Below are 16,007 nucleotides of genomic sequence, written 5' to 3' on the forward strand. Positions count from 1 at the left end.
CTAGATTTTAATCAAAATGATTTCCTTTTTGTCTCAATGCCAAATTGCTCACCTCTAATTATTTACAATTATTGACCTTATATTCTCTGGCATGATTCGTGTTTTAGGTAAATAATTTAAACAACTAATAAGTGTTTCCTAAATTGGAGGAATACCACTGGCATCACTGTTTCTATTTGTTTTATATCAATCTACATCACTACTTAAAGAAAATACTACTTACATATCTATATTTAGTAAATTAGCCAGAATCAGAAAGTAAAGGAAAAGTTTCCCAGTGGAAGATTTACAATTAATTTGATAAAAATATCTGATTTCTACTCTGCTTCTTAATCAGTTTTACAACATGCAATGATTGTGTTGAACTCAGTTTATAAAATTGACCTTTACACCCTTAGTTTCTCATAATCAGCTAACACTGATAGTATTTAGGAGTGTGGACTGCAAGAGGGAAGGCAAAAGCCGAGCCTCTTGAACAAACTCACATTGCTGTCAAGAGCAACTAGAGAGGAGCGATGGGCTTATTCAGGAGTTGTCTTTACCTCTCGGTCTTCTATATGCTTCAAGGATCAAATGCCTCCCTGGTTCAACTGGCTCATAATGGCTATGAAGACATTATCGTTGCTATAAACCCTCTTGTGCTGGAAGATGAGAAACTAATTCAACAAATAAAGGTAAGAAAGAGTTGGGTCATAAGAAGGCTTTGTTTAAATTGTAGTGAAGAAACCAAATAGCTAATTATCATCAGGGACTATTCTGAAAGGTTTGGGAATCTGAAGAGCAATGAGCACAGTGCTGGAGAGGAGCTGGAGCTGAAGTTCTAGAATGGAGCCTACCCAGTCTCACAAGCAGCACTGAAGAGCGGACAGAGGATTTCCCTGTGCCTCGGTCCTTTCATCTGAAAAGTAGGGTTTGGACTCATTTGGTTTTTAAATGATGCAGTCAAAGCTAAGATTTGAAAATTGTCTAAACATATTTGTAACACCAATGAGCTTTAAGGACCAACAGAAGTCGGTTTGAATAGCAGGCTCTAATAGAATGTCAAAAATTACTCATTTGTGTAAAATTGAACTTGTGATCATAGCCCAACTCCTGGGAATAGTACCTGATCAGATGAAAATTTATGAAGATTCGGCTTAATTTCCTACGTGATAATTATCTTTACTTTTTGTGTTCCTATTTCTTGTTAGAGAGTACTTACTTTTGAAAACACTGACATGAATCTTTGATCTAAGGGGAATGCTGAATCTGAGAATTTAGAAGGAATATCACATAGGAATTCTCCTCAGCGAGTCTCTGGAAAACCTCAGTCACCTTGGGGCCTCAGGAGGTTGTGATCATCGGAGGAGGTCCCTTGAATCTCCCTACACATAAGACCATTCCATTACCCACGACAGTCACATCACAGGCGACCAGCTACTTGTTCTGACCCATCTCCTGGTGCCCATGCTATTATGCTTAGAACAGACGAGTGGTCCTCAGGTGGCACACTCCATCAGCATGCCCAGATCCTCGGGTACCATCTGTGGCAGCGGCTCCCTGCCCGTCCAGCTGGCATCATTGTGGCCTCGGTGTCTGGTCTCCTTGCTCTGCGTTCCACAGATTCCCCGCTGCCGTTCAATTTCCTCATTTGTGTTTCCAGAAGATTGATGACTTTTTCTTTGAGCATCAGGCAAAGTCACAAAGTCTTAGACGAGAAGTGATCACCCTCTATGATCGTGGATGGCACCCTAGACCAGACCGAGTTAAGAACTCAGTAAGGAACCATTGATTTGGAATGGAGAGTACCCATCTGTAAAAGTGATACTGTTTTTGGTGATTGAAAACCTCACCTTGAAAGATTCCTAGAGACTGTTGATTTCCTCAGCTTAACGGACCTAAGACTGCTCTCCACTGAGACTTTTTACAAACAATAACTCCAACAACGAGTCTCGTGTCTTTGTAGACAGCTTTCCATCTTTATGACACCCTTAAAGATAGGGTGACCAAGTTCATTTGAGATTGAGGCTCCCTAATTCAATCAGTATCTCAAAAAGAGTAAACCTTCAGTCTAGATTGCTGTCACGTCCAGTTGACTCCAATGTCCATGCACTTTTAAAATATTAAGCAATTCCTGTAATATCAAGAAGAATCATTTGCCTTCTGAGATGAATTTTTAGACGAATGAAAAACCTTTAACTGTGTACTATAAAGCCACAATTCTGGGCTGGCAGGTAGCAGAGATGGATGATGAGGCAGGGATCCTGTTCATCAGTCAGTTGCTTTTCCTATTGCTTCTAGAGACGGGAAAGGCCTGTGAAGGGCGTGTGCTCATTGAGGCCACTCTCGTCTGTCCTCCTGACATGTTTTTCTCCTTCGACACCAGGACATGGTGACTACAGCTTCCACTTACCTGTTTGAAGCGACAGAAAAAAGATTCTTTTTCAGAAAGGTATCTATATTAATTCCTGAGAATTGGACCAACAACACTCAGTACAAGAGGCCAAGACATGAGAGCTACCAGCACGTAAGAGTCAAAAACCTCTTAAAAATTGCATTTCTGAATGTTACCAATTTTTCCCAAATTGATTGTTACACAGATTTTCAGACTCGATGCTGTCGATTCTATTTCTGATGCGTTGACCATCTTTTTCAACCTTGTCAGGCTGATATTCTAGTTGCACCGCCTACCCACCCAGGTAGAGATGAACCATACACCAGGCACTTCAAGGACTGTGGGGAGAAGGGCAAGTACATTCACCTCACCCCTGACTTTGTCCTGGGGAAAAAAACAGCCGAGTATGGACCATCAGGTAGGAATATGGTTTAAAAATCCATATTTTATAATACTTGCAAGAGGTCATTTGGACGCAGGTAAATATGCAAGTCGTACGGTCAGACTCCTAAATTCAAATCCGGGATCTTTTTCTTGCTCCCTGTAGATGACCTTGGACAAATGACTCAGCTTCTCTGTGATTACCTACTTTGTAAGATTTCTATGAACATTGAATTAGACGGAAGTATTTAGTATACTGTCTGCTACACAGCAATAGCAATAAAAGCTCTCCTCAGGCATTCTTTCCATGGATTCACTTTCCTTTCTTCAGGTTGAACTTAAGCAGTCATATGTCTGCCCCAGAGGAGGTATGTGCACGGCACACTGGGAAGTTCTGAGAGAAAAGCCTAGTTGCTGGCTGTTGTGATGTTTTCCTAGGACAGCTGTACCCAAGTGCCATAAATTGAATGACTTTAAACCATTTAAATGCACTCTCTCACGCTTCCGGAGGCTCCCTCACTTCCATGGAGGCAGTGTTGACTCAGCGCTAACACCTGTGGGTTTCTGAGACTGTAAGAGTATATGGGGGTAGGAAGTCCAATGTTTCTCCCATGGATCTGCTTGGTGGTTTTGTACTGCAGACCCTGCGGATCTCCCACTACACCGCCAGGGCTTCTCTGCCGGAGGCCAGAGTTGCAAAATCAAGATGTTAGCAAAGTCATGTTCAAAAGACCAAAGAGGACTCTTCCCAGTTACTTGCTCTTCTAGGTTCCGCTGGTTTCTGGCAGTCCTTACAGTTCTCTGGTCTATAGATGAGTCACTCTCCTCTCTGCATCTGTTTCCCCATGGGCTCTTCCCTATAGGATGCCCTGATGTCCTTCTTCTTATAAGTACAGCAGTCATAATGATTTCATGGTCCATCCAAATCCCATTATGACCTCTTCCTATTTAACTATATTTCCAAAGACTCTTTCAAAATAAAGTCAAATTCACGGGTTCCAGGGAGCCATGAATCTTAATGGGAGACTATTCAACCCAGTACAGTTGCTGGTTATTTTATTTCATTGACCCAGATGGAATTATCTATTAAGTATGATAATTTCCTCATATGCAACCTAAAAATTGAGACTGTTTGTCAAAATGAACTGAAAACATTCTTTTTTCAGATTAAAATGTAAATCATTTTAAAGGAGTGACCAGCTCAAGTGATGCCTATTCCACAAACATCTTGAATCCTCACACCCCAGAATCACCTCTCATTTGTCCATTACCTGTGTGACTAGCCCTGTTCATATCCTTACATGGACCTATTTCTCCCCACCCCAATATGAAACCTGCATCTTCCCATCCCATCTCCTTCTGGCTATATTCTCTCTCCCTCCCTCCTGGAATGGCCTTCAAGATCAGTTGTTTTAATTGTGAGTGTCAATCTCTCCATCCTCTCACCATTTTAATTCCTATACAAAATTCATGTAACTGAAGGGAGCACAACAGAGCAGCAAGGGGAGCAAAGCAATGAAGTCCCCGGGGAATCCCGAAAATAAACTTCTGAATCAGTGGCCAAGGTGTGGCATTTCACCAAATCCAATTGGAAAACAATCATAAGGGCCAGCAGGCAGGCCTGGAACTACTTGTGGACTACCCACCTCCCCCACCACCGCCCCGCTTTTTCTTCTTTTTTCTCATTTCTATCCATATAAGATAGGACATCCAATCCCAGGGAAAACAACAGGGCTGACAGCTCCGGGAGGACATGGGAGAGGAGATGGGGGAGACAGGAAGGGGGTAGCCAACAAACCCAGGAACAAGGGAACAATAAAAGATCTAAAATTGATGGTGAGGAGGGCATAGAATGTCTGATGGTGTTTGATCACCTGCAATGTAGCCGAGAGAAAGTAGAGCGTTGAAGCAAGGGAAAACATGATAATGAGACAGGAGGAAAGTAAAAAGAAATAGAGGAAAGAACTAGGAAGCAAAAGATAGTTATAACTGTACAAATATAGGCATGCACATAAAGAAATATATTAATAGGGACATAGGTCTATGTACATATATTTAAAGGTTAAGTATTAAGGTAGCAGTAAGAACACTTTGTTCTAATAACCTGGCATTCTGTGATGCTCAACTTCCCATCACAATCACTGAAGACAAAATGGGGGCATAAACTCATGTGCTGAGAAAGCTGATGGTGCCGGCTGTCAAAAGAAATGGTGTCTGGGGTCTTAAAGGCTCAAAGTTAAATAAGTGTCCATCAAGCAAGGAAGCAACAAAGGCCACATAGAAGAAGCACACAAGCCGGTGCGATCACGAGGTCTTGACAGGATCAGGTACCAGACATCAGATGACCCCAAACAAGCAAATATATGGATGCTGATGATGGGGGTCAGAGAGGAAACCCAAAGCCCATCTGTAGACAACTGGACATTTTCTCACAGAAGGGTCACAAGGAAGAAACAAGTCAGCCAGGGTGCAGCATAGAACCAATGGAATGCACAATATTCCGCTAGTTCTTTAATGCTTCCTCCCCCCTCCGCTATCATGACCACAGGTCAACCTAACAAATCTGGCTAGACCGGAACATGTACACTACGAGAGCTAAGAACTCTGGGCACATGGAGTCCAGGACAAAAAAACCCCTCAGGAACAGTAACAGAAGTAGTGATACCATGAGGGTGGGGGAAAGCTGGGGTGGAGGGAAGAAGGTGGAGAAGTGAGGAACCATCTACAATGATTGGGGAATGGACAAAAGAAATATGGGTAAGTGGAGACAGTGGGCAGTGTAAGATATTAAAATAATAATAATTTATAATTTATCAGGGGTGACAGGGTGTGGGAGGGAGGGAAAAAGAGAAGGAAATACCAAAGGCTCAAACAGAAATAAAATGTTTTGAAAAAGATGATAGCATAGGAGGCCTGGTAGGGCGTGATCCAGGGTGATGTAACCAAGAGGAATTACTGAAACCCAAATGAAGACAGAGCATGATAGCGGGACAAGAGGAAAGTAAAAGAAAATAGAGGAAAGAACTAGGAGGCAAAGGGCATTTATAGAGGTCTAAATAAAGGCATTTACATATGTCTATGAGGATGGGGAAATAGATTTATGTGCATATGTCTATAGGTTTAGTATTAAGGTAGCAGATGGACATTGGGCCTCCACTCAAGTACTCCCTCAATGCAAGAACACTTTGTTCTTTTAAACTGTCATTCCATGATGTTCACTTTTACGACAAGATTGCTGAAAACAAAGTAGGTTCATAAGCAAATGTGGTGAAGAGAGCTGATGGAGCCCAGCTATCAAAAGATGTAGCATCTAGGGTCTTAAAGACTTGAAGGTAAACAAGCGGCCATCTAGCTGAGAAGAAAGAAGCCCACATGGAAGACACACACCAGCTTGTGTGATCACGAGGTTTCGAAGGGATAAGTTATCAGGCATCAAAGAACAAAAAAATCATATCATTGTGAATGAGGGGGAGTGCAGGGTGAGGACCCAAAGCCTATCTGTAGGCAACTGGACATTCCCTTACAGAAGGGTCCTGGGGAGGAGACAAGCCAGTGAGGGTGAAGTGTAGCAATGATGAAACATACAACTTCCCTCTAGTTCCTAAATGCTTCCTCCTCCCCCTTCCCCCACCCCTAACTATCGTGATCCCAATTCTACCTTACAAATCTGGCTAGACTAGAGGATGTACACTAGTACAGATAGGAACCAGAAACACGGGGAATCCAGGACGGATGATCCCTTCAGGACCAGTGGTGAGAGTGGTGATACCAGGAGGGTGGAGGAAGGGTGGGGTCAAGAGGGGGAACCGATTACAAGGATCTACATATAACCTCCTCCCTGGGGGACAGCCAACAGAATGGGTGAATGGAGACCTCGGACGGTGTAAGATATGACAAAATAATAATTTATAAAGTATCAAGGGTTCATGAGGGAGTGGGGAGCAAGGAGGGAAGGGGGAAATGAGTTGCTGATGCCAGAGGCTTAAGTGGAGAGCAAATGTTTTGAGAATAATGAGGGTAATGAATGCACAAATGTGTTTTATGCAATTGATGTATGTATGGATTGTGATAAGAGTTGTATGAGCCCACAATAAAATGATTTAAAAATAAATTAATTAAAAGTGGTTTAAAAAAGAAGAAAATGATGTTGGCAACATGTGGACAAATGAGTTTGATACAATTGATATATGGATTGTTTTAAGAGCCCTCAAATGATGTATTAATAATATATATATATACATTCATGCAACATGTCAAATGTTAGTGTTGAATTATCCAGCTAGAATATTTTTGGTTACTGTTAATACAGACCAAGACTGTTTTGTTTTGTTTAATCATTTTATTGGGGGCTTGTACAATTCTTATCACAATCCATACATACATCCATTGTGCCAAGCACATTTATACATTCATTGCCCTCATCATTTTGAAAACGTTTGCTCTCCAGGTAAACCCCTGGCATCAGCTCCTCATTTTTCCCCTCTCCCTCCCTGATCATCCCTCCCTCATGAACCCTTGATAATTTATAAATTATTATTTTGTCATATCTTACACTGTCCGACGTCTCCCTTCACCCACTTTTCTGTTGTCCGTCCTCCAGGGAGGAGCTTATATATAGGAGGTTGTAATCGGTTCCCCCCCTTGACCCCCACCCTCCCTCCACCCTCCTGGCATCGCCACTCTCACCACTGGTCCTGAAGGGGTCATCCGGCCTAGGTTCCCTATGTTTCCAGTTAGACCAAGACTGTTGAAGGTAATTATGAAAGCAATTGACATCATTGTACAACACCTTTTCTGAGTTCAGTGAAGCTCTCAAAGATATCCAATAATATTTTTGCTTGATTCTCCTTAGTTCTTTTTCTTATTCCCATTAGCAGTTGTTATAAATCTTTTATCATTTTCCTCAGGTCTCTGACCATGCATCTTGCTCATATTAGTCAGCAAATGACCTGATTGAGAGCATAGATGTACCAATCTTCTTCCTCTCTATTTCCAAACTCATAACCCCCTCATTTGCCCCCCTTCACTTATCTTAGACAAGAAGGGATTCCTCTAATATTTAAGACTGGGTTCTCTAGCTAAAGCCTTAGCTTCCTCACATGTCCTTTCTTCACAGTGGTTGATAAGTAATAGCTTCCCTCCCTCGTAGATAGGCCTTTCTTTCATAATGTGACACAGGTGCTGATGGGGAGGAAAAAGTCACTTTCCACAAAGCCATGCCTTAAAACTACAAGGCTTTGGGGAATAAAAGTAAGACACTCACAGGTGTCAAGTTGATTCTGATTATAGCAACCCCATAGAACAAAACGACACTGTTCCACGGTGGTCAAAACTGCAGCCCTTTATGAAAGCAGATGAGCGCATCTTTCTGCCAAGGAACGGCTGTAGTGTTTGAACCATCACCCTTTTGGTGGACAGTCCAGCTCTTCACCCACTGTGCCAGTTATTAAAAAATCGCTCCCTTATTGTTTCTTCTTTCGGTATCTCAGCTTGGTGATTTATGCATATTCCTACATTCACTCTGATATTAATAGGGGACAAATTTTAATTCTGACGCCCTGTCTCTGAGTTTCTCCAAGGCAAGGACTCTGTATTACTCATCTTTACATTTCCTGATGCCTAGTATAGTTCTGTAAATGTAAACTTAGCAAAACTGATGACAGTGTGATAATAATGATTACAGATGCTTATTGGTGTAATAGAGCACATGAAGATTGATATGCTAGATATTAGTGGGCTACAATGGAGTGATATTGGTCACTTTGGGTCAGAAAATCGCATGACTTACTACCCAGGAGTGACACAATTAAGAGGAATGACATGGCATTCAATGCCAGATCTTGTTAAAGTCCCAGTAAAATGCTACCAGTGACTGGATTATATCTATCTGCCTTCAAGGAAATAAAATCAATAAAACTAATATTCAAATGTATGCACCAGCCACAACAGTTAATGATGAAGAAATTGAAGAATCCTACTAATATTTTCAGTCACAGATGAATCAAACATACAATCAAGATGAATTAATAGCTATTGGTAATTGGAATACAAAAGTTGGAAACAAAGAGGAAGGAAAAGTAGTGGAAATTATGAAGTTGGTGATAGAAATTGAGCTGGAAATTATATGACAGAAATTTGCAAAACCAACCATTTGTTCACATCAAAGACCATTTTTCAACAATACAAAAGGATTGACAAAATGGAATCACAGAAATCAAACTGACTGCGTCTATGAGAAAGCACAGTAGAGAAGCTCATTAGTAGCAGGTAAAGCCAGACCCAGGACCGAGTGCGGAACAGACCATCGCTTGCTCATGTAAGCTCAGGACAAAGCAGGAGAAATTTAAAGAGGGCCTAGGAGCCAAATTACGACCTTGAGTCTATCCAGCCGAATTTAGGCCCATCCCAAGAACAGACCCAACAGAATGCCTGAACTGCGTGGGAATCTCACACAAGTAAAAATTTGTTTCAGACCACCCAACAGTTATTACAGCAGCACAGTGACAGAGAACTACCCGAAGTTCAGGCTGGATTCAGAAGAAGACATGGAACAAAGTGTATCATTGCTGTTGTCACATGAATCTTGGCCCAAAGCAGAGGATACCACAAAGATGCTTATTTCTCTTGTTTGATTAAGCAAAGGCATTCTCCTGTGTGGACCCTAACTGTGCGGATCACCTTGAGAAGAAGGGGAATTCTAAAACATTTCCTTACGCTCCTTCAGAATGTGCACACGGATCAAGAGGCAGTTGTGGGAACAGAACACAAGGGAACACTGCATTGTTCAAAAGCAGGAAAGGTGTGCATCAGGGTTGTATCCTCCCACTATACTTATTCAATCTGTATGCTGAGCAAATCATCAGAGAAGCTGGAGCATATTACAAAGAGCGCAGCGTCAGGATCGGAGGAAAGCTGATTAACAGCCTGTAGAATGCAGATGACACACTTTGCTTGCTAAAACTGGGGATGATAATAGAACCTGTGGATGAAGATTTTAGCCTTTAGTGTGGGGGGTTATAACTCAATGTAAGGCCGGACAAGTTCCTCTCTACTAGACCAGTAGGAAGCATCATGATCGATGATGAAAGGTTGAAGTTGTCAAGGATTTTGTCTTACTTGGATCCACAGTCAATTGTCATGGGAGCAGCAGTCAAGAAATCAGTTTCTTTGAGGACTAACGTACACATGACCCAAGTCATGGTAGTCCCCTTGGGATCATAAGCATGTGAACGTTTGACATCACATGAGGAAGACCATAGACAGATGATGCATTCAAAATTGCTGGAGAAGAATATTGGAAAGTACCGCGGACTGCTGAAGGGACAAAGGGATCTGTATTGGAAGAAGTAAGGCCAGAGTGTTCCTTAGAGGCAAGGATGACAAGACTTCATCTTATATACTTTGGACGTGTTGTCAGGAGAGACCAATCCCTGAAGAAGGACATCATGTTTGGTAAAGGAGAAGGGCAGCGACAAAGAGGAAAGCTCTAGACGAGAAAGTTTGGCAAATTGTGAAGATGGCGCTGGATTGTATGGTGTTTCATTCTGTTGTGCTTGGTCACTATGGGCCACAGCTGCCTGAATGGCACCTAATGACAACATATACTTACTGCCTAATATTACTCAAAGTAAATCATTTCAAATATACTTTATTGCAATTATATGACGAACAGCCGTGTCTCTCAGGGTTTTTTGGTTATTATTTTTATTTAGTTTTATTGCAGTTTGAGTAAAGTTTCAAAGAGCAAATTGGTTTCCTAATCAACAATTTATACACTTTTTGTTTTGTGATCTTAGCTTCAATCCTCTCTTTGCCCTAATGCCCCAGGACATGTCAATAACACTGATATCTGTTTATGCCATTGGATAGAGAGAGGCACAAACCGTTATAATAATTAAGGTTTTTGTGCCTTCCCAGAACCAATTGTCACCCCTTTGGCGCCACTATTATTCTCTTTGAGAATTATTTTTACAGATGATAAACAAGCATAAACAGAGTAAGAAACTTATCCAAGTATGCACCGGTAAGAAGGGGCAGAACTCTCAGGAAAAGTTAAAGGAGAAGTGAGCAGGGAAGGATGAACGATTCAAATAATGTTACATGATCTGTCTTAAAAGAGGCTTGAGATTTATGATCTAAATCAGTCTCTCCTACTAAATAGCTTCAAAGGTCCAAAGTCCAGTCTAATCTGCACATATAAAGTATATAATAAATGTGTATTTATTTTAAATGTTGTGGAATGCAAAGTTCTACGTAATATAATATACCAAAAAAATGTTGGCAGTTACAATTTAAATGTTTTGATTCTTTTTAAATATTAAGTAATTTATGAGATGAATATTTCCATTTGAATTATAAACCTGTACTGAAATCTTTTCCCACAGGGAAAGTGTTGGTCCACGAGTGGGCCCACCTCCGGTGGGGCGTGTTTGATGAGTACAATGAGGATGAGCCCTTCTATGCTGCCACGTCAACAAAAGTGGAAGCAACAAGGCAAGTCCGTTTCAAATTATTGTAAAAGAGTTCAGGCTGCAACTAGTCTTATGTTCCTTCACTTGATTACTCTTCCAATACCACTCATTCGTTTTTGTCTCGATGATTAACAGATGCGATATTTTGAGACGAATATTTCGTTTGTTTTTGTAACTTTATCTGAAAGTAGCCTGTTGCCAATATCAAATACAACTACACTCAAGAGCACCAAGGGCGTTTGGGAGCCAATGTAACTGTTTTTACTCCTCGTTCCCAGAGCTGCAAAGACTCATTTGTGCTGAAATGGGCCCTGTGTTAAGAAGTTTCCTGTGTGCTGAGAACATATCAGAATGGTTAGAACTGCAAAGTTTGGACAAATTGGCTAAGAATCTATTTTAACGATGAGTTTGATAAGGGGCAATTTTTTAAATGTTAATGATCAGGCTGCCTCAAACTGTTTCCAGGTGTCCCGCAGGTATCACGGGTCAGAATCGAGTTCTTCACTGCTCAGGAGGCAGCTGTGTAAAAAAATTATGCAGAGTTGATCCACAGACGAAACTGTATGAAAAGGATTGTCAATTTTTCCCTAATAAGGTGCAAACTGAAACGGCATCTATAATGTTTATGCAAAGTATTGATTCTGTAAGTATTCACTCATTGCTCCTAGAATTTACAATACAATGATATATTCTCATGTTTTTAAAATATCTGTCCGCCTAACCTGAGGGAGAAAATGCATTAATATAGAGTTATTTGAAAAGTGGCAGGCACGTAGTAGGCATTTCAACAGTGTTAGCTGAAAGGATTATTACTAAAATTTCACCTTAGTATAATATCAATTCCCCATTGACTGTTTTATCTAATAAACAAAGTAATCATAGAGCAGAATTTCAATGTTTTCTCCAGGTTTGTGGTTAGATTTTAGCCCTGGTGGCAAGCGTTGAGTCGATGTTGGAATGTCAACTACAAGATCAGTGGTTCAAACCCCTCAGCCGCTCTGAGGGAGAAAGATGATACTAAAGGGTCCTGTAACTCTTTACCGTCTCAGAAACCCTAAATAAGATGGCTATGTGTTGCAATCACGTCAATGGCCTTGGGGATAACAGTTTTTTAATGTACCTACTTTTCCTTGTATTTGAGTGAAGCGTCCAAGAGCAGGTTTGTTTCCCACTCCACAGCGTGTGCACGTTTTGTCTTGTGGTACTGGTTGCACTCCCCCAATGGGCCAGCGCCTTCTCATTCCCCACTGGCTCCCTGTCCCACCAGTTCCTTTCCTGTCCTTCCTGACATCTCGCCTTGGTTTGATTGCTTGTTTGTTTTGTTTGTTACTCTGGGGCAAATGCTGCCCTTTTAGTTTCATGTGGTTCACTTGCTGAATACATCCCTCCCTCCTGTCATTATTCACTTTAGAGGTCTATCTATTTATTGGCTCAAAGTTGATCCCCAGAAGTGGGATTAGTTCCAGACTTGAAATTTGTCTAAGGGCCAGCCGTCCTCTCGGGGTTCCCTCCGTCTCCGTCAGACTCTGCCAGTGCTCTCTCAGCCTCTAAGCATTTTTCTTGTGATAGGATTGGAAGTTCACCGAGCAGTCTGGTTTCCATTCAACAATTCATACATGTTTTGTTTTATGACATTGATGAAAAATCCACAACGTACTATCACCCTGCCCACTTGCTCTCTCTGTTTCCTGTTTTCGTAGGAAAATGCTGCCTGTGGGATCTTGTGTGGTTGATGGTTTTCTAAGGAGCGCCTACTTCCCTCGTGGTATTGTTCATCGACTCAACATTGAGTCATCAGGATGAGTTTGGGTCCAAGCTTGAGCCTAGGTAGCTAAGGCCATCATCTTGGTTTGGCCACTCTCTGTCAGACAAATCATGGACACACTTTTGAGTTTGGTTCCACGGTTTTCTCCCACTCTCTCCAGGACCTGCTCTGTTGATTCTTTCAGTGCAGTCGCTTATGATAGCCTGGCGTCTGTTAGTTCTGGACTCTGACTCATGAGGTTGTGGTTTGCATGGTCCCTCATCCTTCTGTCCACTTCTGTGTTTCCCAAAGTGAGGCCACAGGGAGCATAGGACAAGGTGGGCTGCAAAAGCAGGTACTTAGACTTTGTCCTGGATCGTAGAAAAGTTCTTAACTGTGTTGAGTATCTTTTTCCTGAAATGGGGGTGGCAGGACAATTAAATTTGGAACCTATGGGATGGCTCTCTTAGTCTTTGGTTTTCATCCTTCATTACTCTGCCTGAAGAGAGGCCGGCAGCTGCATCTTAGCTGGTCACTCTCAAGCTTTTAAGACCCCAGTTGCTACTACCAAAGGAGGATATTAACTATTTCCTTGGTACACTGAATTTTGCCAGTTGACCTAGATGTCCCTTGAGACTATGTTCCCAAGTCTCCGAGCTCAGTGATTCACTCTGTCAAGGTGTTTGTTCGATGTTAAGTTTTGAGAACTTTACCCCTAGATGTATGCTCTGCAGTGAAGATGTCCTAATAGTGCAGTAGGTTCAGTTGTGGGCTACCCACCAAAAACGTCACTTGCTCAAATCCACCAGTCACTCCCAGGGAGGAAGATGAGATAGCCTAGTTCTGTAAAGATTTACAACCCCAGAAACGCTGCGGAGCACTTCTGCTCTGTCCTATAAGATCTCTCTGAATCAGAACTGGCTCAACAGCAGAGGGTTTGGGTTGGGTTTGAATGCTCTACAATAGCCTTGGATATATTTGCAGCACATGCAAATAGATATACGCCCATTCACTGTAGTTAGATTGTAAAATGCAGGTTGTTGTTGCTGCTGTTTTGCTCTTACAGCAACCCTGCAGGACTGCCCAGAATTGCCCACATAGGTTTTCTCAGTCTTTAAGGATTGGCCAGGTCTTTTCTTCCATGGAGTGACTGGTAGAGGTGAATTATTAGTCTTTCCATTAGTAATCAAGCACTACCCTATTGACAGCCCGAGTTCCTTTAGAATACACAGTATACAGTAAACACAGGGAGAGGCTGTTCTATTGTGAGAGGCACAGGGTGGTATATTGTGTGGCAGAGGGCAGGGGATACAGTGAATGAGTTGAAATATAATGTATATGAGCTGTTGGGTGTAAGACTGGTGATCTGCTCTGTAAACCTAATTCTCAATGAAAAGTGTAAATTCTATAATAAATCGCTTAGAATATAAAATATTGTGGGGTATAAAAAATCTTTTTACTCTCTTAGGTCACTAAATTTTGTAATGCCAAAAACCATAATGGTGAAGCTCCAAATCTACAAAACAAAAAATGCAATTTCAAAAGCACATGGGAGGTGATTAGTAGTTCTGAAGATTTTAATGTCACCACACCTAATGCCACCAGTCTACAGCCTCCAATCTTCTCCTTACTGAAGATCACTGAAAGAATTATGTGCTTGGTTCTTGATAAGTCAGGAAGTATGTCGGTAAGCTTAATGGCCCATTTTTCCTTGATGTGGGAAATGAGGGGTGATTAAAGAGCTAAGAAAACATTGCACTTTCTCTGCATGTGAATGTTCTAAATTGCATGAAGGTATAATGCCCTGTATCTTCCTGGGGCCTTAATCTCAGGAGAGGCAAAATAATATTGTAGTAAAAGAGAGATCTCAACTGAATAGACAGACCTAACACCAGCATCCTTGTTTGCTCCCCGTAAAATAGAGGGTTTGCTGCAGAACACTCAGGCTCTCTAGTAAAGCTCCAGGTACAAGATCAGACCTGGGGGTCGAAATGTGCAGTGGATTTAACCATGCTCCCTCTGTAAATTGGGAATGCTTGAGAGACATGAGAATAGTCCAACGGAAGCTGCTGAACCGCACGATCCAGATATTGAGGTAGAGGATAAATGTGCTGAGCTTTATATCTGCAAGACCAAGTAAAGAGGAATATGGACCTTGATGTGTCACCAAGGAACCAATGTCAATCAATCCATCAGTGGAGAAATGGGGAGGGGAGGCAGTGAATGACGGAGGAAAGGGGTGAGTTCAGACTAGCGCTCTAGGACTCATTGTAGCTCAGCTGTTTCAGCTTTTGAGTAGCTCTACTCTCCAGGGGGAATTATTGAGTTAAGTGGTTAAATTCTGGTCTACTAACTAAGATGTTGGTGGTTCCAGCCTACCCAGAGATACCTTCGAATGAGGCCCGGTGGCCTGCTTCTGAAAGGTCACAGTCTTGAGGACCCAATGGAATATAGCCAAGAATCCACTCTGTTTAAAAGACTCAAACTCCAATAAAATGATTTATAAAAATTATAAAAGACTCTGCTCTGCTACCTCTTATACTATCATGTGTCCCATAACACTTATTCATGGGCTATATTTTCCTGTTTGTCAATTTGGGAAAAATTGATAATTTCTTTTTTGTTTTGTTTTGTTTTCATAACACCAGTTGCTGTGCATAGAAAATTCCTACCAACTAATCCTATATACTCATTTTATGTAATCTTCTATTACCTTCCAATGGAAAATCACGTGGCTATTTTTCTTGTTCTTTTTTATTCAGAGTGCCTTTCGCCTAGATAGGCTGAATCAAGCAGGAAAATATTTCCTTCTGCAGATCATTGAAGAGGGATCCTGGGTTGCAATAGTTCCTTTTGATAGTGGTGCCACAGTCGTAAGTGAACTGACCCAAATAACAAGCATCAATGACAGAGAGAAGCTGGTGAAGGAATTACCTACATCCGCTGGTGGAGGAACTTCCATCTGCTCTGGAATACGAGCAGCTTTTCAGGTGAGAATCATTCTTCAAATATAGATGATCCTTTTGTTGTTATTTTT

General features: G+C 41.6%; 1 protein-coding gene across 1 annotated transcript in view; it reads left to right on the plus strand.

The window, feature by feature from the left end:
• Positions 1-515: 515 nt before the first annotated feature.
• Positions 516-16,007, plus strand: part of LOC142436747 (calcium-activated chloride channel regulator 4-like) — a 30,729-nt gene continuing 15,237 nt past the window's right edge. The window contains exons 1-7 of the mRNA XM_075540216.1: positions 516-674; positions 2,366-2,506; positions 2,645-2,792; positions 11,140-11,248; positions 11,692-11,869; positions 14,439-14,657; positions 15,733-15,960. Of these exons, the coding sequence (XP_075396331.1) occupies positions 516-674; positions 2,366-2,506; positions 2,645-2,792; positions 11,140-11,248; positions 11,692-11,869; positions 14,439-14,657; positions 15,733-15,960 (1,182 nt within the window). The remainder of the gene's footprint in view (positions 675-2,365; positions 2,507-2,644; positions 2,793-11,139; positions 11,249-11,691; positions 11,870-14,438; positions 14,658-15,732; positions 15,961-16,007) is intronic.

This window comes from Tenrec ecaudatus, chromosome 1 (genome assembly GCF_050624435.1).
Source record: "Tenrec ecaudatus isolate mTenEca1 chromosome 1, mTenEca1.hap1, whole genome shotgun sequence".
Classification (NCBI taxonomy): Eukaryota; Metazoa; Chordata; class Mammalia; order Afrosoricida; family Tenrecidae; genus Tenrec; species Tenrec ecaudatus.